This window comes from Athene noctua, chromosome 1 (genome assembly GCF_965140245.1).
Source record: "Athene noctua chromosome 1, bAthNoc1.hap1.1, whole genome shotgun sequence".
NCBI lineage: Eukaryota > Metazoa > Chordata > Aves > Strigiformes > Strigidae > Athene > Athene noctua.
This window is the reverse complement of record NC_134037.1, coordinates 247,234,277-247,261,039: the sequence shown is the minus strand read 5'-3', so window position 1 is coordinate 247,261,039 and position 26,763 is coordinate 247,234,277. Positions and strand designations below refer to the sequence as shown.

At 37.6% G+C, this 26,763-nt stretch overlaps 1 protein-coding gene across 2 annotated transcripts in view; it reads left to right on the top strand.

The window, feature by feature from the left end:
• Positions 1–12,202, top strand: part of ATM (ATM serine/threonine kinase) — an 83,546-nt gene extending 71,344 nt beyond the window's left edge. Inside the window, exons 54-63 of one of the 2 annotated variants that reach the window (XM_074916046.1) lie at positions 221–303; positions 694–834; positions 1,800–1,916; positions 3,328–3,477; positions 4,714–4,879; positions 6,182–6,268; positions 6,347–6,461; positions 8,027–8,090; positions 8,766–8,902; positions 9,038–12,202. In XM_074916046.1, coding sequence (XP_074772147.1) covers positions 221–303; positions 694–834; positions 1,800–1,916; positions 3,328–3,477; positions 4,714–4,879; positions 6,182–6,268; positions 6,347–6,461; positions 8,027–8,090; positions 8,766–8,902; positions 9,038–9,218 — 1,241 coding nt within the window. In that variant the 3' untranslated portion in view covers positions 9,219–12,202. Of the gene's footprint in view, positions 1–220; positions 304–693; positions 835–1,799; positions 1,917–3,327; positions 3,478–4,713; positions 4,880–6,181; positions 6,269–6,346; positions 6,462–8,026; positions 8,091–8,765; positions 8,903–9,034 lie in introns of both variants that reach the window. The other variant, XM_074916035.1, reaches the window with a different exon arrangement.
• The last annotated feature ends 14,561 nt before the right edge of the window (positions 12,203–26,763 follow it).

Here is a 26,763-nt window from a genome sequence, read left to right as displayed (position 1 = left end):
GTAGAATTTAGTCTGGATTAAAAATTGTAGTAATTACTTGCACTGTAAGGTTCAGATTTTCTGAGTAGAAAACTCCAGTTGTTCTGTGGTGTTCTTCATCAGCTCGACAGAAGTATGTAGTGAGTTTTTGGATCCCAAACACAATGTAAGCTGTTTTTTGTGAACTTTGATGTATGTTCATAGTTCTGATTTTTAAAATATTAATTCCTTTTAATTACAGAAGGAATAAGTATTCCAGCTGACCAGCCAATTATTAAACTGAAGAATTTGAAGGATGTTGTTGTTCCTACCATGGAAGTTAAGGTGACTGAAGTTGAAATAAATACACACTGTAATATCAAACCATAGAATCAACTTTGAATTTTTATAATGGCAGTTGGCATATATCTCTTCATCAAATGCCCATATACTTTACAGTTCAGTCTATCAGGGGTACTTTCCTGTCAGATGGGACATGCAGGGTGAGATGGTTTCCTTAGGCTTTAGAAGACTTTGATCCCAAGTCTTTTATTCCCTGGATAGTGGCTTATTGTGGCTTATTGTATGAAGATGGCTTTGCCGCTGCCACTGTTAGCACTATTACTTATATTAATATTTAGCATATAATCTGCTAACATGCTTTGCAAACAAATCTACCACTTTCTCCAAGTGAAATGGAAGTAATATTTATATTAAACTAATTTATAATTTCAGGTGGATCCCACAGGATGCTATGAAAATTTGGTGACAATAATGTCTTTTAAGCCAGAATTTCGCTTAGCAGGAGGTCTGAATCTGCCTAAAATAATAGATTGTGTAGGATCAGATGGTAAAGAAAGGAGGCAGCTGGTTAAGGTAGGTTCTGCCACTTGTAATGACATCTCAGGGACTTGGCATGTTGGAATTTTTTTTAAGTTCCCTTGTCAATTTTCTTATATATCACTTCTGTACCACAAGCAGACTTTTCTCAGTTCAGGAAATTTAATAAAGGAAATTACAAAGTGACAGTAAGTAATATTAAAAAAATACAATATAACTAATATAATTAATAATCTAATAAGTAATAATTTTTGTAATTATTTTTCAACAATGCATGTAACATATAATAGCTTACCTGACAACTACCAGACCTGCAATTTGCATGATCATGTCTCAACTAGTGGAGTGTACAGCAAATAAAAGCCATCAGCATTTTGTGTTAAATACCTCATTTTTTCTTTCTTCCCCATATAAAAGTAATTACAGTTCAGAGACAATCAAAAACATGCACATTGAAACACAAATCTCTAAAAAAAAAAAAGTATTTGTATTTTAACTCAGTTGATTTCATTCTGTCTTTGAATGTAAACATTCAGCAGCTGATGGGAGAATTCTGTTTTGTTGTTGAGTATGGGTTAGTTCTGAAAGTTTTAAAGAGAAGCATGAATCACTAGATCTGCATCCAGTAATCAGAACTGCAGTACCAACTGATGCTGCTTCAGCTGTGTCCTGGATTGCTAAATATGGTGAATGAAACATCTGTTTATAAAAAGGGTACCATAAGGCATGTAGGTTGAATGAAACCTTAATCAAGTAACATTTGTCAATAAAAAGAAGAAAAAGGTGATGATTTAAGTTAATGACGGCTCTGCGTAAGCAGCTGAGTACTACTAGAAAAGCAAATACATAGAAAAAACAATTGTTTGTTACATTTAATTACAGGTGATTATTGTGGAAAGGTAACATTTTGTGGAATTTTTTAAAATAATTTTTTTAAGTTGCTGAACAAGAAGTTGGATGCTGAAAAATCTTCTTTAACTGCTTTTCTGTTCATGCTGAAGGGGCGTGATGACCTGAGACAAGATGCTGTTATGCAACAGGTTTTCCAGATGTGCAATACATTGCTCCAGCAAAACACTGAAACACGAAAGAGAAAATTAACTATCCGAAGATACAAGGTAACCCTCAACAGCTGCTGCAGCAGAGGAATAGATCCTACTGATAAAGCATATTTCCCCATTCTCCTCTTTTTAACCCAAAGACAATGTGAAAGTGTATTTATTTATGTGTTATTAAAATAGTCACTGCTCTGTAAGGTATGGAATAAACAATTAATACAATTTAATTATTACAATTACAACAATTATTACAATTTATTTTTTTCCAAATCCTTAAAACATATTCTGATGCCCAATATATATTCAAATACTCTTTAAAGCTTTTGTTATATGAATTTATAAATGAAAAGAAATTAAGTCATGCATTGTCCTTGAATTGTGAGTTGCTAGTCATTAAACTTGCGCATACAAGTTTGTTTATAAATTCTCATTAATTTTAGTCTTGCAATATTCCTTAATTAATAATTTTAGTCTTGCAGTATTCCTTAAAACTGAATCCAGAAGTACCATCTAGAGTCTGTTTGTGCAGAATTTGAATTACAGAACTGTTCTTGTTGGAATTGGGAATACAGCAATAAATTTTTTTGTGTGAATGCAAAAAATGTATTTGAACAGGAACTTTACCTTCCTCCTTCCTTTTTATGTGCTTGGGTTTATAGTAATAGCTGTGAAGGTGACCTCTGAATAAGTACTCCCTAAGTAAAAGTTCTTGCCTTTGCAAATGAGAAATGTGCACTCCAGAATCTCTAAAGGAGCTTACCTGAATTGGTAGCATGGTGTTAAGGATTCACAGGTGGAGTTAAGAGCCAATTTTTGAATAATTTTCAGTGAAGACTCAGGTTTTTATGTGTGTAAAAATGAATGAGAGCAGGGAAAGAGAGAATGGGGGATGCATTATGAGATAAAGAGACTTTCATAAGAAAAGAACATTGAACAAACCAGGCAGTAGCTATTTATCTGAGCACAGGAGATTGTTCATTCTGGCCAGCTCTGTCTGCTACAGCAATTGAGGTAACTTACAATCAGTTACGAAGAGAGAAACTGTTCCTTAGGATGGTAAGCAGACTAAGACAAGCCTAATATGTTCACGCAGCTACCATGTGTTTGTTCCAGATTTTACTTTTTATGTGTGATTTACAGAGTGTTCCATTATCCCATTCAAGCATAGCAAGCTGTTGGCAATCACAGATCATCCAGAATACTAATGTGGATGTGCAAATTGAGTATAATAATTAAGTTGTACTGAAGTACCTAATGTAAGGTTCTCTGGGCTAGGTAGAAAACTGCAAGTATTTGATAGAAAAACCTTGTGTGTGTTTTATAGATGTATACACATGTATTTAGAACATAAGTTGTGGTCAGCTGTATGGTATGGTTTGGTCTTTTGTCTTTTTAAACAAACACAAATAAGCATGCATATTCATAGTTATGTATAACCCTCCCCCATGCAGCAGCAGTTTTGTTTTTCCAGGTGGTTCCCCTTTCTCAGAGAAGCGGAGTTCTTGAGTGGTGCTCGGGAACAACTCCCATCGGGGAGTTTCTTGTGAATGTCGAAGAGGGAGCTCACAAGAGATACAGGCCAAAAGATTACTCCAGTAATCAATGTCAGAAAATAATGATGGTGAGTCAAAATAATTAAAGAAAAATATCTGGCTTTTATTCTTTTACACAGAGGGTTGGGGTTTTTTACATGTTTATGGAGAATTAGATACTATGCTTCTAGTTTATAATAATGAATATGACCAGTGGCATGGAATTCATTGTTCTTCAGACTAATCTGAATGCAGCCTGGGAACAGTTTTTACAAAATCAAAAATTTCTAAATGAATGACTGTTGCAGGAAAGATTTGAATACAGCCGAATCTCCAAGAAGCCTGTGAACTCTTTTTCTAGGATATAAATCTACCGGAATTCCAAAATGATCATTACAGAGACCCAGCAGTGTCAATATAAAATTATCTTACAGATTTTATTGATATTGATCATGTTTCTCATTGCATTGAAAAATCATTTTATTTTCATGAATAAACCAAAATTAAGTCTAGTCCATGAAAATAAAAATACAGTTTTAGAATGCAACTGAGATTAATGTCTTAATTGCTGTTAGACAGTGTGAAGAGGTCTGGCTTCTCCTCCACCATGACAGCCATGTACCTTCTGCCCCCCACAGTGAGTCAGTTCAGAGAGCGAAGCCAAAAGAAGACTACCCTTATGTAAACGGGCACAAAAATACCTGGTTCAGTAGACATGAGTGGGGGAAGGTTCTTTCTTCTGAGGAGGTAGCTCGTAGATGGATTCAGCTGGTTTAGTTTAGTTCCACAAACCACCTCACCATATGTTTAGAAAATTGCAGATTTTACTTTATATCACCATGATTTTGCAAGAAATTACTTCCTTTTAAATCTGTATAGTATTAACAGGATTAAAGTATATTTAATTTTGGCTTTGTGCAGCTTTTGTATGTGAATAAGTGAGAATGACTGTCTCACAGTGACATGAGCTATCAGATAGGCAAAGGTACCAGAACAGAGTGCAAGGGGAAGTTATCTCCCAACAAGATGCATATACATGTATATGTACGTGCATATAAAGTAGATGCATTTGCTGAGCCAGAGAAATGGGAGTGTGTTTTTCACATGTAGCCCATGAGCTGTGTATGAAAACATAATTGTTTAGTAAAACAGATAGGTGCATTAATGATTGCTGTAAAAAAGACATAACTCAGAGAGAAAGGAGTGAGAACAGCATTTGATGGAGGGGAGAGGGGTGGAAAGGAGGAATGTATTTCTTTCAAAGGAAGAAGTAATTTCCTAGAAAGTAGTCAGTCATGGGGAAAACATTTCTTACTTGTTTAAAGGATGCACAAAAGAAACATTCTGAAGAGAAATACAACATCTTCATGAAAGTCTGCGAGAACTTTCAGCCTGTGTTTCGTTATTTCTGCATGGAAAAATTCCTGGATCCAGCTGTGTGGTTTGAAAAACGATTGGCATACACTCGCAGTGTGGCTACATCTTCTATAGGTATTATATTGGATTATTAACATTGACCTTTTAGATTAAACAAAGAGTTTATACCCTTTCAGAGATAATGGCTATTGTGCTTTTGTCACATATCAGAAAAGCGTAAGTAGGCGACAAAAAATGCCAGCAAGAACACCAGCATTATTTTTGTAATTAAGATTTCAGATTCATTCCCCCTGTCCCCACACCTTTCTGGAGCAGAAAGACAGAATGAAAGTGTGTGTTTCTTTGTTTTCTATAGTGGTTTCTATTGTTAGGTTCTGATAGGTTTTTTTAAAGTTTCTACCTGAAAAATTTTGTTGTTTCAATTTAACATTTATTCATTTCCTCTGGAGCCTGACATGTTTTGACTGAGTTGAAAAGCTTGATCTTTTACTTTCGTTGTACTGACATCATCAGCCATGGCTGAAATGTTTTTTTAAGCTTTATCATTTTTCCTTTGATTTTTTGTCTTCATAAGGAAATGTATGTACTTGGATTGTGGATTTCCTTCGGATGACTCAGTTCTGTATTGAGTCTCTGGAAGACATTACAGTAGATCCTGTTTTAGATGTTAGCGTGTTGTTTATACAACCCCCCTTTTTTTCTGAAAAAGAAAATGAAGTAAATCTACAGTTTACCAGAATTCAGATGAAAGATTTTTTTGTAGGAAATACTACTGCTATCCATGTCCGTCAGCTAATAGGAACAGAGTAACAGGTGTAAATAGCAGCAAGGGAGATCTAGTTTGGAGGTTTTCTACATTCAAGTACAGCAGAGCCCTGAAAAAGGCTTAGGTGAAAGGTCTCATAATTTGTATCACTGTAGGTTTTTAGAACTTAGACAAGAATCACTCAGGAGCTATTTAGGTATAGTTGAGCTGCCCAACTGAACTATGGACTGAATTATGTCAAGTCCTATTTTCTGGATTTCATGACACTGTGAGTTAAAAGGTTTTCTTAAAAACAGTAATAAGAACAAACCCTTCTTTTATTATGCACTTGCTTTTATCTTTTTTTTTTTTTTTTTAAAGCTGTGGAATTGTTTGCTTAAGCTATCTACAGAGAGAAATGGCAAGTGTGTGGAGTAGATAAAACAATACACTTCTGTATGAAAACCTTTTTGCATTTGCATTCAGTTAACCTTTTCTTTTTGGATTTGTGGAATGGCATTTTCTCTTTATTGGAGCAATATGTATACATGGGGGAAGAAATATTCTCACTTTTAATTTGTTTGCGCATTACACTAATTCTGATTTGTTGAATTTTCCCTGGTTTTTATGGCGTGTAAATATGGTTTCAGCACTTAACCTTTTTGTTTTAGTTGGATACATTCTTGGACTTGGAGACAGACACGTTCAGAATATCTTGATAGATGAACAAACAGCAGAACTAGTGCATATAGATCTGGGTAAGTGGGACAGGCAAGAGAACTTTAATTTTTCTTTACTTTAACATTTTTTAAAACATTTATTATCCTTTCATTTAGGGGTTGCTTTTGAGCAAGGTAAAATCCTTCCCACACCAGAGACTGTTCCATTTAGATTAACCAGGGACATTGTGGATGGAATGGGTATTAGTGGCGTGGAAGGAGTCTTCAGAAGGTAAGTGCTCCTGTATTGCATAGGGGTATGGAGGCAGCAGAGTACTTGCAGCATTATGATTGTTGTATGTTAAATGTTCTGATGCTTGAGAAGGGACTCAGATTTCTGCTGATAATATTCAAACCTAAGTGCTGTCCTCTAACTCATACACTCTTATTTATATAGCCAATTACAAGTTCATTATTGTTGCTCAGCTTTTTGTATTCTTTACTAACTAATGCGTTATTGTCACCCTCCTGTGGAATTCCAGGATGGCTCAGTGCTTTCAAAGGACCCACAGCTAAATTTCACCCCTTGATTTAGACTGCTGGATTTTCTTGCCTTTAGAACTATGTCTTTCTTTCAGACCTATACTATATATGTGGAGCTGTTAAGTTTTTTTGAACTGTTTTGTTCTGTCTCTTATTTCTGTTCAGTTTTGTGTAAGTAATTTGCAGTCTTTTCTCTCTTTTGGATCATACATTTGATATCACTTTGCAAGTGCAAAATATAAATCCCACAATAGGTTTGAACTGCAAAACAGAAAAATCCCAAAAGGGCTGAGTTTCTGTCATACTCCATCCCATCTCCTTGTGAATGACCCAAGAGAGCCCTAAAAAGCAGGACATTTCTCTTGATGTTCATGAATGTAGTGCTTGCAAACCCCAAATTTTGAGTCTTAAAAAAGTACATAGTTGTAGGTGTTGTCTTTGTAAGGTAGGAATCAGCATTAATAAGTAGTTCTTAATATACCTTTGACCTGTCAAGGAACTGTCACAGCCACTTCTAAACATGATGCTGTCAAATTCAGTTTCATGTTATTTCTGAAACTTTTGTCCCATGATACAGAAAAACATGAATTGTTTGGCTCCAGCTAAAGGAAATACAGTATAAAAGGCACTGGTGCAGATACTGGTTTTGCCTCAGCCAGACTGACTTGTAATTAATGGTATAGGTGTAAGTGCATAGACAAGTCTTCTCAAAGCTGGGTGTGAACATCGTCAGTTAACGTTGTTGACTGTGTTCTCATCCTGAAGTAGACAGGAAGCCTGATCCCTTTTTCACTGTCCCATAAGGAAAGTTTCATATTCCTTCCACAAGCTTAGTTTGCTTGGCAGTGAATGTAGGTAACCACTTCTGTGTCTAAACTCACTGGAGAGATTTCAGAAATAGCTTCATGTCTGGCTACTGGATCTGCTCATTTCACATAAAGGAACCCTACTAAGAGTCTCCGACGTGTTGCTGAGCTCCTCTGGCGCACACTTTTTCATCCAGCCAAGCAGTTCTGCCATCATGGTGTACCTTAACAATCAGTGTTAACTCAGTGCTTAATTCTGCATATAGAAACATCTCAGATGGTGCATCAGGTAATCTCTTTCCCATAGGGAATATAATCAGTGAACTACCCAGTCTCCTTCTGGTCTTACATTTCTAAATTTCTCTTTTTTCCAAAATGAAAATACCAAAGAGGTTACTCATATGCTAGATTTTAACCGTTAAGAAGGGTACAAATGCCCATTATTTAAATGATGAAAATGCCATTCCATTTTACCTAAAAGAACCTAATACAGTAAAATATTTTCTAGATGCTGTGAGAAAACAATGGCTGTTATGAGAAATTCTCAAGAAGCTTTGCTGACTATTGTAGAGGTAAGCTTTTTTTCATTCTTTTTGATAGTAACCTGCCAGAATATCTTCAGTTTCTTGTCTTTGTCTTCATATGCATTACTATACCAAATATACGTGCAGAGGTTTTTTGTTCAATTTTAATTCATACTGTTAGTCAGATTTGTTAATTCATGTAACCTTCAATAAAATCCAGACCACTTTGCATTTTGTATGGGAACTATTCATTTCAAGCAGGTGCAGTTTTCCCTCTTCAGTATCTAAACACTTTTAGCCATAGTGCAGCATTCCTAGCATGAGTAGTGCCGATCGAATTAAATCTGCTTTGCATAAGTCACAAAGATGAGAATGAAACTGACTTTTAAAAGCAGCTTATACTATATATTAAAAAATAATTATGATATTTAGTGCCTAGAAGTTTATTAAAAAATTACTTCCTCATTGCTGAGATGGGACTGAGTAGCAAAACAGAGTCAGGTATGAGCAACACAAATATCTGCAAATGATCAGATGCAGTTTTACTGTTGGATTGTCTGTTAAGCAATTTAGCCCAATTCTATTGGATTTAAACCCAACAAAACCCCTCCAAATACTGTGGTTAGTGTGAGCGTTACTAGCTGAGTGTTTCTCTTCCTGTTAGGGCACTGAACTAGCTGTAATTAACAGTTTAAATTAAATGGAGGTTTATTTACTGTGTAGGTGCTGCTCTATGATCCTCTTTTCGACTGGACCATGAACCCCTTGAAAGCTTTGTATTTGCAGCAGAGACCAGAGGATGAGACTGACATGAGCTCTACGCTTACTTCTGATCCACAAGAATGTAAAAGAAAAGCCAGGTGCAAGATTTTTTTCTTGCTGTCTGCCTACTGCACTGTTGCCCTACTTTACGGTTTTCTTACTGAACGTTGCTCCTGTTGTTCAGAATCCGTATCTAATGCACCCATATTTCTGTGTTTTTATTCTGCCAGCAGCGATGACCAGAGTTTCAACAAAGTGGCTGAGCGTGTTCTGATGAGACTTCAGGAGAAGCTGAAAGGCGTTGAGGAGGGAACAGTGCTCAGCGTGGGAGGGCAGGTGAACCTGCTCATACAGCAGGCCATGGACCCTAAAAATCTGAGCCGGCTCTTTCCTGGATGGAAACCCTGGGTCTGACTTGGAAGGATCCAGCACGTTTTTAGAAGAAACCTATTTTTATGCAGCAAGTGTCTTAACATTTCACATTGGTATTTCACAATTAAAATCTATATTAGGAGCAACCATGAAAGCTTATATATATTAGTATTTGGTGATGGGGGTTTTTTTTTCAATAACCTGTTACCGAGAAAACATTTTTTGTCCACTTATGTTCACCATACAGTATAAAACACTAGCCAGTGCTTTGATGTTCCTTGTGACCTGCAGGGACTTTGCTTGGGCATACTGGATGTGTTGTATTCTTAAAGCCTGACATTCATCACTTTTGTCTATATATTAAATAGCTGGAGTCTTGCATAAAATAATTCCATATGGTAACAGGACCACCCAGAATGGATGATCTAAAAACCAGAAGTCATGAAATAACTAGCTAAAGTGCATTTTCAAAAGGGGGATTATACTTTAATGCTACAGTGAATATAAAAGAAAACAAAGAACCTTATGTTTAATGAACTGAGGGTTCTTGCGGTTGGTTTTTTTAGTTTAGTTAAATGGACACTTCTTTATACAGACATGAAGTTTGAGCCAAGTATAATATGACTGCTTTTTTTCCTGTTGTAAATGAATTTATGTTGGTCTTTTTTATACCATTATTTTGATAGTATAAAACAATAAAAATCATTATAACTTTACTATAATAGTATAAAACAATAAAAATCATTTAGCTTTTGTAGCTCAGACTTCCTTGATAAAATAGACTTGACTATACAGTGAAGCTTAGCATACCAGATATGCCTCTGAAGCAGAGTCATTCTGTATCTGGAATAAACACCTGTCGGAAACATTGAAGTTGTATTTTGAGCACAAAAATCTCATTCTGGTTGTGCGCAGTTTTCCAGAAGACATTGCTCCTTCTTAAGTAAAAAGACCTACTGCAATTGGATAGTTAATGAATATGGATAATAGTAGAATTCACTCAAATAACAGTCTCACTGGTATATTCAATAAATCTTCCCAAACCATCTTCATATTTAAAAATATGAATAAAATTTGGCATACTCTTCACATTATCTTAGTTTACACTTCAGGCATTTTTACAGCAGTACAAATGAAGAATTTCTGTTCTAATTATCATTTCACTGATTTTTATTTGTACAGTTTTCCCTCAATTTTTATACTTTAGCTTTGTTTTATAAGTTAATGTCAACATGGCAAGATGAGTCTTTTGTATTATTTTTTCATGAAGCTGACATAAATTTCTGTTGATCATTGCAACCAAAAGTGCATCCTGCCTTTTCTGTGGGGAAGAACTCTCATCCAGGTATACTGTGATTTGTTCTCTGAAAATGAAACTTAACTGACAGCGCACACACTCTGTATGTGAGTTTTAAATGACACTTAGGAAGGGAGAGAAGTCCTACCAAGCACTTACAGAACGGCAGGTAGGAAAGGACTAAACAAAGCACTTAAAGAATTTCTATTTTTAAGCACATACTTTTAAAAATCTGGTAGTATTTCTGGAAATTTTTCTCATACTTCTTATAGAGGAAGTTCCTTAGGCATTTGGGGGGTTATTTAATACTAAACCTCTAGCTATCATATACATGAATGTTGCATAAAAGCACTTGGCAGATCCTGTCCTTTCTTCGTGTCCTACTGATGCACCACTTGAATATTTTCACCATGCTGGGCTGCAGTTTAGGTTTTTTACTTACAGCAAACAGTGAAGCATTAACATTAATACAATTGTGTCAGGAAAGTCTAACTTCTGAGGAAATAATTTAATTACTCCTCTGCAGTGCTGTTAATTTGGTGTTTAGTGCCTAGATTTTGAATGTCCACACATTTTCATCGTTCAGGCTGAATGAAACGCAAATAAAAATGCATGTAAATATAATTGCAACCTGCTTACGTTATTTGTAAGCTCCTGTAACACGGAAACACCCGTTACCTGTCAAACATGAAACCAGTTTGAATTATTAACAAACATTAATCTCCAAAACACTGCCAAAATCAATGTGACACAATCCTGTTACTATGAGATCTCAGTGCAACTGATCTAATATTCCTGAGATAATTGTCATCAGTAAAAAGCCTCATGCAGCCAAATAGTAACCATCAGACTCTGCTTTCTTTTTGTTCCAGTAATGCCTTAATATTTAAAAGTCGAAATTAGAAAGTTTACAAAAATGTGGCATCTATAGATACACATTTTCCTTTTGTAAGAATAGAAACATAAAACCGGGATGGAAATGCTGTTTAATTCTGAACAATGGTTTTGTCACAAATGCTGCCGTTAGATGGGAAGATGGAGTAGTATTTGAGAGCCTCAATATTTACTGTATTAGTAAGCTAGTAATATGTGAGGCCAGTCAATGTGCCTCTTTAGCATTATTTTTTTTCTTGGAATGCATCTTAGTAATTTTAAACATTTACATTTAGAAAAGATAATTTCTAAGAAAAATGAGCTTGTGATCTAGTATGATGGAGAAGAGTTTTTAAACAGCAACATATTTATTTGAAATTAGGTGTTTCCGGTGAAATGTCTGTTGGACAAATGACATTAGGAGTATAAACTAAATAAGTTAAGTATTAGCAGGTAAACCAGTTTGAATTGTATACCTTGACTGAACTTTTTCCATCAGCAAGGAACTCTGTTCCATGACTAGGCATCAGATTAAACAGGCCACCTGGTGAGGTACATCCAATTTGAGTAAAACAAGGATGTCGGTCTTCATGAGTGCTGATATGAAAACTTCTGTTGTTCTTAGAGATAAAACCACCTGAAAATAATTTTCTCAGTAACTATGAATTATTTGGGTCACTGTTCTGTGTTACTAAATAATTCTTGAGCTTATAAAAAGTATTCGCTACTACTAAATGTTTTTGAATGCACTAAAATGTTAGGCTTCATATCTTCAGGGGATAATGCACTCTACTATACATTATTACTAATTAAACTCTTCGTGAATACTGTTATTCCATACCTGCACAAGCGGTAATGCCTCAGTGACAAAGGGTCAATAAAGATAACTTTGTAAACGGGTGATTCCAAAATCTGCCTGGGGAATTTGGTTGTGTGATTGGTAAGTGATGGCACTATATGTTTTTACTGCTACTTTCATCCCTGTTGTGTTGTCTCGGGGAACCTGTAGATAGTCTGAAACAGCTCTGAGGGAGAGATTACCTCATCCTAGCACTTAGTGATGACATTAAATATTAGCATTAAATAAAATCGTTTATTTCAGCAGGTAGGTTGAAGAGTGAAACCACAGCAAGAAAGCTGGGAAGTGTGCAAGGAAGGGTTTAGGCTCTCTTCCCACCACATTTCAAAGTCCTACCTGTATGCTGATTGTATGAGAAGACTAATGTGGTGTTCAGGTAACGCGTGCTGTCATCCGTCCTGTGCATTAACACTGTAAGCACATCTGTACTTCAGCTTTCAGAGCTGCGTAGTGAATAATGTCAGCAGTATCGTTAAGGGCACACACAGCTGCTCTCCCCACTCCCTCATTCTTTTCCTCACTACCCGTGTCGACAAAAATGTGGTCCAAAGTGACTACACCCTTGCCTGCCCTGGAGAGTTCCCGCTGCAGCATCCCTAGCTGGCTGTTCTTCTCCCCACACCCCTTTTGCCAAACAACACACAACATAAAACAGACTTGAGCTGAGTTGGTCGCTTCAGTTGCTGTATACCACTTATTGTGGGTGCAAAGCAGAAAGGATTATAAGAAAATGCAACTACATATAGAAGAACCCCCTTCTGAAGGGACTTCTCAGATTGTGAATAAGTCCTCCACTCTTAAAAATTCCTTGGCTATGTTGCACCAAATCTTCCCTGCAGCTTCTAGCATGAAGCACTGATACAATGCAGATGCTCAGCTGTGGTTGCTTCTTGAAGGCTGTCTTTTAACTAGCAGAATTTGACCAAGTACTATTTTTCTTCAGAGCAGCATTTTTTTTTTCTGTAGTTAAAATGGAGCTTAAATGGTGCTGGGCATACTCCTCAATATGCTCACGCTTCAAGAATGCAAGAATGTGAGAAGGAAGGGGTGGAGGGAGAGAAGAAGAGAGACTGCATGCTTTTCTAACTACTGCAAAGTAGTTTTCAAGTCTCCACTCACAGGGCATGTGCTGTTTGACTGTGCCTCTGGCTTATAACTAGCATTCTTAATATTTTCTTTAATATAATCTTCAATGCTAGTTATGGCTAAGTCACCTCACTGTTCCCAGAGTACTGTTCTACAGGTGCAGGAAAATCTTGACAAAGGGAGCATGTATTTGTCCTGCAGGAATTTTTTCATATCTTCATCTGGTCACCCGAAGCCCCTGTTTTGCACCACCCTCACCCCCCCCCCATGTTTGCTTTCACAAAAGCAGAGGAAATTGAGTTTATGGATTTGCAGTTTTGTGTTCTGGAAATTAAACAAATGGCATAGCAGGAATGAAGCCATTTCCTAAAATGTAGTTTCGCTTCTGCATCACATCTAGAACTTGTTTTATAGGAACATATATAGAACAAAGTTCTTCAGCCTGTGATGCCTTGATCGACATTATGAAGTAGATTTTTCTCGTGGGCAGGATTAATTTCTTAGTATTTGGAAAAATTCCTTTATGCTGTGTGAGATGTCAGCACCTAGTGCCAAAATGGCAGTTCCTTATACTGAGTGAAGTCTACAGTTGTGATTTTGGTATCCTCCATTTAACAAGGGATGGTTAAGTAGTTTTTCCACATCCATTATATAAGCATATATATTTTATTGAAGTACCTACATAAAATATTTCCATCTGAAAAAAAATCTAATTCCACCAAGAAATTTTAATCTTTACAGTTCTCACCAGTCCCTCCCAGGAACACATAGCATTATGCTTCCCACTTTTTATTAATGGTTGTAGTATTTTTGTACAGTATATAACCTCAATAAAGAACGAGTAGATTCCTGCATTTATGTGACTTTTTTCCATCTAGATAAGGATCTGTTAGATTCTCACCAAAGGTGTTAAAACTTCCATATGAAAACCAGCTTTGCCTCCACATATACTTTCCCCAAACTACCTGCACCTGTGATAGAGTTCTTCAGATTTCCCATAAGGAGAGATTTTATTTCTAGAAGACAACACATTTAGTTGTACATGTTTCTTGGGTCTCTACAGCCACTGAAGAGAGAATGATGGCTTTGGAAACTATCCAGAAGTGCTGCATACAGAGTTTAGACTAGAGTAAAAAAAAATAATAATAATTATAAGGTAGTTGTACTTCATCTCTCATGACTTACCTGGAATTTCCAGAAACGTTCCAGTCATTGTGCCCCTGAGCTTGCCTTTGACTGAACACTACTGTTGGATTTTGGCCCATCAACAACTAAATGTGGGTACAGTCATCAGCCAAAGACAGTTTGAAATTACATAGTTGTACAACAACTGAAGCTTGCAGTATGCATGTTGCACAGCATACCCTCCACCCCCACTGTCTTGTTCTTTAAGGGAATTTGACTTCCTACCAGCAAGGTCATACACCATAAATTTTATCAGCACAGTCACTGTTCAAATAGAGAGTTACAGTTCCAGCTCTCAAGTCTCCAGCCCTGCTTCCAGTCCCCTAACATGCCATGGAAGTTGTAGATAACCCTTGTCAACAGGAGAGTCTTTGCTCAAATGAGTACTTCCCATGGGCAGTTTCCAAATCAAATTCTTTCCTGAAGAAGAGATTCTTGGAGTGCTCCTGACCCGTGTTCAAGTGGTTGGCACTTCAGGGCTAGACCAGTACTGCTCTTTTAAGATTTTCATTCTGTGAAGTTTGCCAAGGTGTCTGAAATAACTCTCACATTATATGCAAATCTTTAATTTGAAAGTAACATCAGCTTATTCAATTAAAATTTTTAAATTAAGTCAATTAATAAGACTTAAAAAACTAAAGCAATAACCAACCTAATCCATGTCTCTCACTCTGCTTGTCTTCATATTGGTTTGTGTTTTCTTTTTCCAGCAGACTATCTGACTGCACCCACAGACCAAGTCCAAGGACGGATCCCCATTTAGGGCCCTCTTGGGTACCATGTACACTGATTGCCTTAGGAGGAGATATTTGGTTAGCTCCTGACATACCGCTCTGTTGCAGACCAATCTGCAGTTGTTTTAGGATGATGTTGAATCCTGTGTTGCATGAATGGGGTATAACGTGAGTGTACCTGGGAGCGTTTGAGGACATAAAGCCTGTTGGGCCAGTGTGCACCCACTGTCCCTTTTGTCCCCTGTTCCTGGAATGAACTGTCTGCCAAACTAAAGCCAAGTATTCCTCAGAAAGAGCCAACTGGTGCTCTCCAAAGCAGAGCTCAGAAATTAGATTATTAAGCAGCATGGAGAATCAGGGATCCAGCTTGCTTGAGCCTTGGCCCTTGAGCATACTTCCTACTCCCTTTCTTATTTAGCAGTATCGACAAAGATTTTATTTAAGCCAAATTTAAGGTGAATTACATGGTTCCTCAGGGCTTAGAGCCAATGTTTCAGACAGGCCCTGTGGTTAGGCTCCATCTTCCCTCAAAGCGACACTGACTGCATCAAAATATCCCCTTATAACATCCTTTCCTGAGCAGGGCTCCTGGGTTGGTCAGCTTGGTCAGCTGCCAGAAGTAAAGCAAATGGCTTTGGACCAAGAGCTAGAATAAGCACAATTTACAGATGGACTGAAAAAGGTATTTAAGTAAATGTTTTCAAGACAAGTTAAAGATCCAAATCCCAGGTGATAAATGCTAAAAATAAGTATCACTTTTTAATAACTTTTTAAGCTTTCAGTATAAAGTTTGTGCATTAATTCAACAATTGACTGTGCAGAAGCCTTATGCTGTGCTCTGAAGAAATGCGTTCTGAACAGGGAAATTATTGCAAATGTGATTTAGAGCAGAACTGGATTACATTGCCATTTGTGTTTGTAAACAGCAGGGTCCACTATAAAGCAGATGACATTTGCTTTTTCAGACAGGCAGTGCTTGTTAGTCAGCTTCTGTTGCTGAAATTACAACTCCTTTTCACATCACAATGGAGTAGAACAAAATATAAACAAATATTAGCAAAATTACCATTTAGGATTTGTATACATTTGGAAAATTTCTTCCTCAGAGAAAAGGTGAACTCACTGGTGTTACATCTGGTCCTGATATGAAGTCTGCTGAGTAGAAGTTTCTGTTCTTTCTAAATTATGGTGTGGAATCCAAGACAATTCATACGGATCATACTGTGACTTAAGAAACTGGAAGGGTAAACGAAAGAGTGGATATGCAAATAAAGATATCATTTAGACCTTTAAAATTACATTATCTTCACCTATACCTGCTACAAATCCTTATAACACTAACTTAAAACAAAACAAAAAAAACCCTAAAACAAATCAAAGCTAGAGACAGCTCTATTTGTGTTACAGAAATGGAGACACAAGAGAATTAACTTTATTTAAGACAGCACAATTAACAGTCTAGTTTCTGTAATTATGAGACATAATCTGATATCAATGCTCTGATTTTTTACTGAATAATTTCTACTTAATACTGTGCTGTTGTTAAAAAAATAGTATTTCTCATAAAACTGGTTTGTTGGCCAAATTTTTTCAACAGCAGTGTGAGTCCTAAATTACATTAATTTCAGTTATGTAAGTGTAAATGGGAAGAGAATCTGGCTCTTTATATGATTTTGTTTTCTTTTTTTGACTTGCCTCACTACCTTACTCAGTCAATAATGTATGTTAACACACCTATACATTGCATAATACATGAGTAGATCATACACACTAAAAGGCCCTTGGCTATGTCAAAACACAGAAACTGAGGCCTAACTGATGTCCTATCAGCACACAGCAGTCCTACCAGTGTAATTAAAACCAGTTTTAAATCAATTTATTTAGACCTGTGAAAACCACTGTGGGTGCAAACCTCCATGTGACACATATCTGTTTATAATTATCCCTTATCTGTTTATCTTAATTGCCATTTACACACAAGGTCTCATAAAGCACTGACAATACATGAGGTATTGTGCTAAGGTAGACATTATATACGGAAAGATAAACACAGACCTTTGAGCCTGTGGCTCTCCTCAGGACATACGATGATTACTTAAAGCAAAAGTTCTGTCATCATTCAGTTCCAAATTACCAGCTTTACTTTATGTAAAACACAAAAGTAAGCTTGTGGGCTCCCTGTCTGCGCTGTTCCCACCGTCCTTCTTGACCACTTTCCTTCTCACTTCTACACTATTTTTGGTCTTGGTTCTAATGGTTTCAAAGTTGTTTGGGGGGTTTTTTTGTTTTTTTTTTTTTTTTAATTCCCAAAGCCCTTACTGATTGTGGCTTTCAGCCTGTCTCTCCAGTACTTCACTCATTGTTTCCTGTTTTCATTACAGCAGCTGCATTACAGATGTAGCTGAGGGGTCCTTTTGTAGTTTGATGCTGCAAAAGAACTTTTCATCACTTAATTATAGGCATGCTCGAAGCTTTTAAAGTTAAATAATGCTTTAAGAAATTGCATGTCTGTAAAATAATTTTAATAAATTAATTTGATGGTATAAAAAGAAAAAATATTTTTACATTTCTATCCTATTACATTGGCCAGTCGTTCTTTATTAGACATATGAATGTCTTGGTAAGGAAGTGATCCAATTGACTATACACTGAGGAGTTTAATAGATTTGTTAGCTGGAGGAGGAGGATGTTACAACATGTTCCATATATAAAATAAGTCATTTACTTTAAATACTGGCTGTTACAATGCATTTAACATATCCAGTTTATTAATAACTCATTATTTTGATATTGGTCTTCCAAGTCTCTCTATGAACTAATTAGAATTTACTGAATAAATGCTTTCTCATCCACCAAGAAGAAAATTAGGGCTTCCTTTTGTAGAGCGCTCAATCTTTTTATGGTCTGAGAGTGATTTATCCTTGTGGAATAATATGAACCAGCTGTTTTTCCTGAAAGATTCATGAGATCACTCCCACATATTGATGTCTGGCCTTTGTGACATCTTTTGTTTTGTGCAAGAAGACACACATTTCCTAATACTGGAAGTGGTAAGTATAGACAGAAAGTGCTGCAAAGAACTTCATTCGCCTTTATGAGACTGTCTGTTTCTCTTCAAAAAGTACAGTCGAGAACAAAATAAACTTAATTCTGAATCACATTAAGTATACATGCTGTTGTATTACAACCTTGATTAACAAAACCATAAGCCTACAGTAAAAGACAATAAAACTAGTTAATCCTTACAGTACTTCAAAAGTATGGATGAAGTGTACAGAAATCTTGATGACTGCAGCAGTTGCATATTTCAGACTATGCTTTAAGGGACTGTTAAGGCTTTGGGACTCAGCTGACTGATTGCCTTGCTACATACTGCTGCAGAGGAGGGTTTGTGGCAATGATTGTGTGTGATACTTCACTGTAGAAAGACAGTTTTCTTAGACAGTGACAACCTCCATGGTAAGAGTGACTAGTACTTGCTTACTTTCTCAAAGATGAACACCACCTGCGTCTGGAGCAATGACCACTGAACTTTAGAAATAAATGCTGAATCACGACTGGCAATGACAAGTCTGGCACAAAATATTTGCCTTTCTCAAGTACTTTCATCTGGGGTTCTCACTGCACAGATGGTACATGTATTTTTTTTCTCTAGAAAGTTATGAAATGGTTCTGTAATTCCTACCTACATACTCTTTTCTTACTTCATGTTAACTCTTACTGAAAGGAATCATCTTGTAAAAAATAAATTAACTTTTCACCCTGGCCTCTACGTTACAACTTGAACAAAAGTCTAAGTAGTATCTCATGCTTCATTAGCCTCATGTATAATTGATGTGAAGTATATTAATGATGTTTTGTTCATAAGGCAAAGTTAAATAAGTAGGAAGAGGTTTGGAACTGAAACCAAATAATTATGGAAGAAAAGCAGAAATTTAGTAAAAATGCCAGATAGACGGGCAATAATTTTGGCAATGAATTAGCTTCCCTCCAGCAATTTCAGGTGTTGTAGCCATAATTCTTAGTTCTTAATTAAATACCTTAAAAGCATGAGGCATTTACAGAGGACTGTGATATTTCAAGTTATTCAAATATAAAAAAATCAAGAGGCAAGTATTTCATGCCTAAATCAAAGCAGATGCACGTACCAAGATGTTTCAAGTAAAAGAATATTTAAGCATTTCATACCATCTTTCAAATCTCACCGTAGCATCTAAGTCAGAAGCTTATGCACCATAAGCACACTCTGTAGTTACCAGAGTTACTACTTCCCCAGAGCAATTTTACAACAGCTAAGATATTAATTGCCATACAGAGGTAACAATTCCTTCCTGTTGACTACCCAGGGACCTTAAACATCTATGCTCCTTGCTGATGTATCTCCGCTAAGTGACCAAAGACAGGTGGAATAAATCTGGCCACTAAAAGTGTGCCATAAAAACATGTTCAGCTGAAATCAACAGAAAAACTGACTGAGATATAAAATGCTGCGCTCTTAGTAGGACTAGACCACGCACAAATCTCCAAGTCAGTAAGACTGACAAGGATTTAGGACTGCAGACATTGTGGATTTCATAATCTAGTTTTATCCACCTTGACTTGCTTAGCTGAATACGTTTAATGTATGCAAATATACTTAATATTTCATGCAGTGGCAATTTTGTGCATCCAGAATGAACAACACAGCAAATACCATGTACTGTAAAAGGATACTTACAGCATCGTCTGAATTTGATGCAAGCACCTGCTGCAACACTTAGCAATTCTGCTTGCAAGTAGAAAAATAATAATCTACAATGCTTCCATCTTACTGAGAAATTTAGTCAGAAACAATATAATACTGCGACTACTCCCTTTCAACTTCTTGGTAGTACTTGCAGAAACAGGCTCTTGATCAGGTTTAGGTCCTTTACTAGAGAAACTAGAAAACATGCAAAACATAATGAAGTTTCTAGCAAGGAGGCAAAGCTGCTTAAAGAATACACCATCTACAGCCTCCCAGGAATAAGCAAAGGAAGTCAACTTGTCCTATAAATATTTTTATAATTATCAAACAGCTTTCAAGTGGCTTGTAAGAAATGAGTTCCAGTCCATTATAATTAATTCTAAAAGAGAGCTGCCTTCTGTGTGCTCAGTTTCTTCCTCTCTTTCTTCACTTTTGTTTGACTTTACTTTGATGTTCAGCTTTGTTTTCCCTTGGATGACAGTTCCAGTTGTTTTCAACCTCACAGTGCATCCGTAACTGTGGGACCTAGAAAAGACGAGCATTGTTTTACAACACTATGCCACAAACAGAAATCAGTGAGACAAGACACTAGTAGAATGCAGCAAGCCACTAGTAGAAGGAAAGTATGTGACTTTGCACTGGACTGTGTAACTGGTACAGTCCTATCCCCTGAGCATAAATGCTCTTCACAGGAAGAGGAGGATCTGTTCCTCTGAAACTTGTAAGTTCTTTGTTTTACTGAAATATATGTACCTCCTGTTGAGAAGTGCAAATACTCCAAAAAAGCCATGGTCTTTGTATTTACAGTTTGGAAAAAATCTGTGAACAGATTTTCCCATGCCCAACCTTACAGAATTTAAGACTCTTTGAAATGGTCTAATAAACCATATTCATGTAAGAGAAATTGAACACATTGTTAGAAGAAATAGTTTATTTTGATATTATAATAAGCTAATAGTGAAAGAGCTTTTAGAGAGAAATACATTATTGGTATCAAGTACAGTCCCACGTTCATTTACTTAGACAGGATGTTGCAAGAGAATCTTGATCCCTCAATTTATTTGTCCTAAAAAAAATCACCAGGTGAAACTCAGCTCTTCTCCACCTTAGATTTACAGAGCTACTCCTAAAAATCATGTTTTAATCCTACCCTTTTTTTTTAAATAAAATCAGGTCATCATACCCAGATCCTTCCTTGAATTCTTTTCTAGCCATCAGTAACTACTAGTGACTCTTGAAGAGCACTTTCCTCCAGGAATACAGCGCTGTCCTCCTGCAGAGGGCTGTCCCTCTGTACTTGAAGTCCTTGTAAAGGGTCCTTCACCACACGCCATGGACTGCAACAAAAAGGAGGGTTACGTAACACCATAAACCCCACTAATCCATGGGTTGATCTGTGTCTACTAGTAGAAGAGCAAGGATATTCTGAAACACCACAGTGCAGCATGTTAGACCTGAGCTTCCAGATTATTTTCTTTTCCTCTTTGATGCTTGTCAGTGAGTCCTTAGCAATGGATGCAATGCCAAAACCCAATGGTATTTTCTAATTCTGTAAGGACTTGAGATCTACCATGGGAGGGAAAGTAGATTAAAAACTGACATTAAACTCAAAGACTAAGTAAAAGATAGAGTAGATGATTCCAGACAGTTCTCAGCAGGACATCTACTCTGTGTATTCTGTCTCATAACAACCAATAAGCCAAAACCAAGAAAGGGAGACTGACACTGCAGAGAATGCAGCTTTCTAATAACAGAGGATACATGCATAACTGACGCATTACAATCATCTGTTGGACAAGCAAGCATGTAGGACAGGTCCTTACTTATGGAAGAATGACGTCTGTAAGTACATGACCCTGAAACAAAATAAACCTGATATACACAGAAGTGCATGGAAGAGAACAAGCAGGGATAATGGAAGTCAAAGCAGGAGGGATAAGGTCTGTGAGCAGCCTCTCACTACAGCTGATCCAGAAAACAGACTTAGGTATCATTAGACAGCAGAAAGGAGATGCGAGGTGGACCTGAGGCTGAACAGGATACCAGTGGGAGTTAGGAATAATTCTGTGACCATCCTTAAGGTTGATTTCTTATCCAATGTTAATTTGACCTCTTTTATCCTGTATATAATGACATGGTGTTTAATTACATATTACAGACTTTTTTTTTTTTAAATTTCCACACAAACACCATCATCTATAAAAGTACCACATATCTACGTTGTTCTAATGCCTCATATACTTGTAGCTGTTAGGTGATACAAGTTGAGAAAAAAGACCTCATTTTTAAAGGTCACTTGTACTGCCAGCAGATCATTCCCAAGGGGTCACTCACCATGACTACATGTACAATTAAACTAGTTTGGCTGTGCACATGACTTGCAGTCCTAAGTTATCTTTGCAAACAACTCCCATGAACCTTTTTTTCAGAGATCAAGCTGGCACTGGAGAATCCTGCAAGTAAAAACCAACAAAATAACATGGCTGAGGGAATACAAATGCTATCACATATTTCCTCCAATCTGACTTGGGACAAACGGAGTGGGACATAGTACTGTTCTTGCCTGTGGCCACGTTTGGTGTCTGAGGCTTGTATCATACGAATTAAGCAGAGCAGGAGTGCATCTTTTCTAAAAAGCAGCAGAAAGGATTCAAATTGACAAAGATTTGCAGAATAAAATCTTGATTTATTGAAAAGATAAATGGGATACACATTTCTTAGTACAGGGAGGAAAAGAACTACTTAAGATACATGAAAATTATTGCTAAAACCAGCCATAAAGTGAAGAAGCAAGAACAAAACCCACTTAAAGTGAAAATCAAGAATAGTTCCTGGAAGACTTAAGCACTAGACTGGAAAAACAAATCTGCATTAACAGTGTCACAAAAAGCATGAGCTAAAGGGACCTTTAGATGTCTAAATACATAATACTAATCTTCATAAAACAGAACATACTTTTTAGTATCTCTGGAGCAATAGAAAAGACATACCCTCTGGTTAAAAGAAAAGCTATCAATGTTTCTGCTTCAGCAGGACTAATCACAGGCTGTGATTAAATTATTAATGAACTTTTATCTTTTTGATGCATAAACTATTTCCATTATTGCTAATGAGATTACACATTTTTGGCAAGTGGAGAACAGCCCTGTCAGTGGTAATACCCACACAAACCTCATTATCAGAGGGAGAAAAAAAGAACAAGGGATTATGTGAGGAAAGATTTTCTATGATGTGTAAACATCTCCTCAGCAAAACATCAGAAAATTAAATGTAGGAAATTATCCAAAATGCTAATGATATGGCGTGCATGCTGGCTCAGTATTTCTTGTTGCTAATTATCTATGCTTAGCCCTTGTGGCTACAGACACTGCCTGTCACAATCCCTCTGAGTATTTGGCTTCAGGGAATATTTCTAGCCAACAAACTTATTTTAGCTCCATACTCATTTTTCTTCTTTCTTTGTTAAAATGTGATCCAGATTATACCATATACAAAAACAAAACTAGCTCATCTATAAAACAGCTTACTTTCCAAAACGTATTGCTTTGAGAAAACCCTAAGGGGAAAAACAATTAAGATCCATGGCTTCCACTTCTCATTTTGGTCTATAGTTTTAAGTATACAAAAGGTGGTGCTTTTAAAAATGTCTGCATTATTTTAAAACCTCAAAATTTAGTGAAAAATCCCAGGGTTGCCCACTCACTCACCCTGGTTTACCAAACATAGTACTTCCTTCAAATACCTTAACAGCTTTCATGAAGACCGCAAAAAGCTATCCCAACGCCTGCACGACGAAACCACCTCCACTCTACATTTGTGGAATCATTTATCTTTCGTGGCACTTATTTCCCCTCAGTCTGAAGGAGAGGTATTTCCACAGGCTGAAATTCACGCGTGTCACTGCATGACAAACGTGCTCCCCCCGCCCCGTAGCTGGGTCGTCTGCGGCCTCCGGGGGTTCTGGGGGCTCCGGGGGTTCTGGGGGCTCCGGGGGTTCTGGGGGCTCCGGGGGTTCTGGGGGCCGGGCCTGCCGCCCTCCCTCACGGGGAACACGGCCGGCCGGGCAGGGCGGCGGGGTGTGAGCCCGCGCAGGCCGAGGGCCCCTCAGCCCCGGCGGGCCGGGCCTTCTCCCGGGCGGGAAGCGCTCCCTGAGGGCCCGCCGCCCCGGGCCAGCCGGCGCGGGGAGCCGAGGCCTCCTCCGCTGGTGAGGGGAAGGCAGGCGGCCTCTCCGGGGAGGAACGGTTTAAGTAAGTGTCAAACCCACGGTAAACGCGGCGTGGTGGTGCCGCCAGCCCGCTCTCGGCCCCCGACGGGCAGCCTGTGGTGGAACACAGCGGTTCACCCAACACTCGGGACCGAGTGTAACTGTTAATCGCAGCGCTGGGCAGCACTGGGGATCGCTCCACCGCAAGGGCCACGCTTGCTCACAAACCTCTCTGACTAATATACACAAAAAGCATACATATGCATTACATTTCTTAGAAGAGGCAGTTTTATGCTAATGAGTTCTCAGAATTCACTTAGATAGTCTTAGCATGCTAGTAAAAATAGAGTGAGGGTCTTCTCCCCTCCTTAGGGGTCCCCACAGCCTTTCTCGCACTGTCCGTTGGTGAACTTCAGGTTTCTCGTGTCCACATGTGGTCACAGAGTTACCTCATCTGTCCTTCAGCTCCTGTTTGTTCCAAGGAGGTTAGTTTAGCTCGGCTTTCAGTGACTTACCTTGACACTGGCGTCTTCCTAGGCACTTGTTTGCTTTAGGTTCCTGCTATTAGGGATGCACTCAGGAAGTTTTTCAGACTGTCCAAGGTCTGTCTTACCTTTACTAGGTAAAGAGTTAAAGGTTTCAAAACATCTTATAAGTGGGTAATGACTACAGAGGGTAGTTAGGAAAAAGTATAAATGAAAGTATATCCATTACAGTAAAATACAGGGAAAAATAAAAGCTAGTAAAACACAAGTGATGTCTAACGTTAAAACTCAATGTCTTATTTTACAGGTCCCTGTCCATTATCAATTTCAAGTATACTTGTAGCAGCTTCCCTTCATAGGAACAGCGGTTCCCAGTAGAGGAGGTAAGAGCTTTGTTAGTTGGCTCCAAATTTAAGGTCGGGCTTGTGGTAAGGAAGCACCAGTAAGAGCGGTGTCCCACGGAGCAATATGCAGGGAATGAGAGGAGAAATCTGCCTTCTTCCATGAGGAGCAGGAGAGGAGAGGGGCCCCACTGGGAGCTGGCACCTCTCCAGCAAACCCAGGCTGGTCCCAGCAGGGCAGGGTTTACCGGCTGCCAGGGTGGGCGGGTGGCCCTCGGCTGGCAGGAGAGGGCGTTTGCAGAGGGGTCAGAGTCCTGCAGCATCCCTCTCCCTGGCTGGGGTTGCCAGAGCGGCTCGAGGGAGCTCAGCCCTCAGAGCTGCTGCAACCTGAAGTCAAGGCCCCAGTAGACTCCTCAAGAGGAGGAAAATTAAGAGACACTCAAGAAATTTCTTTGTCGAAGAGAGCTACGAGGGTATAAAGACAACTATTTCAGAATATGAATCACTCTGAAATGCAACTGCTGTGTGTATATAGCCCTTGAAAAGACAGACTACAAAGAAATCAGTGTACTGCTGAACACTACTGGGTGCTACCACGGGCAAAACACAGTTTCCCCTCCGTTGTCAGTTCTTAAGAATGTACCAGAGTGAGATGACAGTACTTAGGACTTCTGATTACTCTGTTGAGGTGGTGATGGGTTTTTTGGTTTTTGTTTGGTTTTGGTTTTTTAATTTGATATTTGTGTAGTATGATTATTCTATTACTGTAATAAAGAGTTTATCACTGAATCATGAACATTCAGGAAGGAAAACATTGGTGAGTATACTCTCTGTCAGAATATCTCATTTCTTAAAGAATAATATAAGAACAGAAAATAATACCCACTGTCAGCAAGGTAAGTTTTGTCACTGATTTAGATGACAGTTGAAGACGTGCAATTGAATTTCTCAATCAATCCCTTTTTAACTGGATTTGTATGTATTTATACTGGTTAATGGTATTCTTTTAACCAGTGGTACTCTAAACAGATATTTTAATATATAAAAATACTTTGTATTACGCAATGTCCTTCACTTTGGTACATAAGTGGAATCTCTTTTTCTTAAATAACCTAATCAATCCCTTTATTTCTGGATAGCCTGAATTGTCCCATGATCAGACATGTGTACTACTTTGACTTTCTTTTTCAATAATATGAAAGCTTGATAGATTACTTTCATATTCACACTGAAGATCCAGTCCCAGGCAATGGGAATTTTTAAATCAGTCAGAGAAAGAGGAGACTTTATTTAGAGACTTTATTTAATTTTGATTTATTAATCCTTCTTATCATGTATATTAACCTGTATTATTTATTTTATCAAGTGCAAAAAATAACTAAAATAATTTAAAATAAATCTCTTAAATATGGTTAATGCTGTTAGGTCAGCTAGATAGATAAAATCAGAGGGAAGAAAATAAAGCTTATACTGATTAAGCCAGGAGATACACTTTCACCAAAACTTTTGCCTTGTACATAACAAGATTCAAAATCCTTGAATGAAGAAGAGGACATAAAGCACAAGAAGAAACCCACCCTAGATTTACTGATGACATTGCAACTTGGTTTCAAAGACAAGGACTTTGAAACAGTGATCAAAAAGCTGTGTAAGTAATACAAATTCTGTTTGAAAGTAGGCTAACTCATAAGATAGCTTTTGAAAGGTGCTCAGGCCAGTTTTAAGAGCCAGATCTTGCCAGAGGCCTTCATCTTCATCAGTATGCCATATTAAAATTTATTACAGAAAGTAATTATA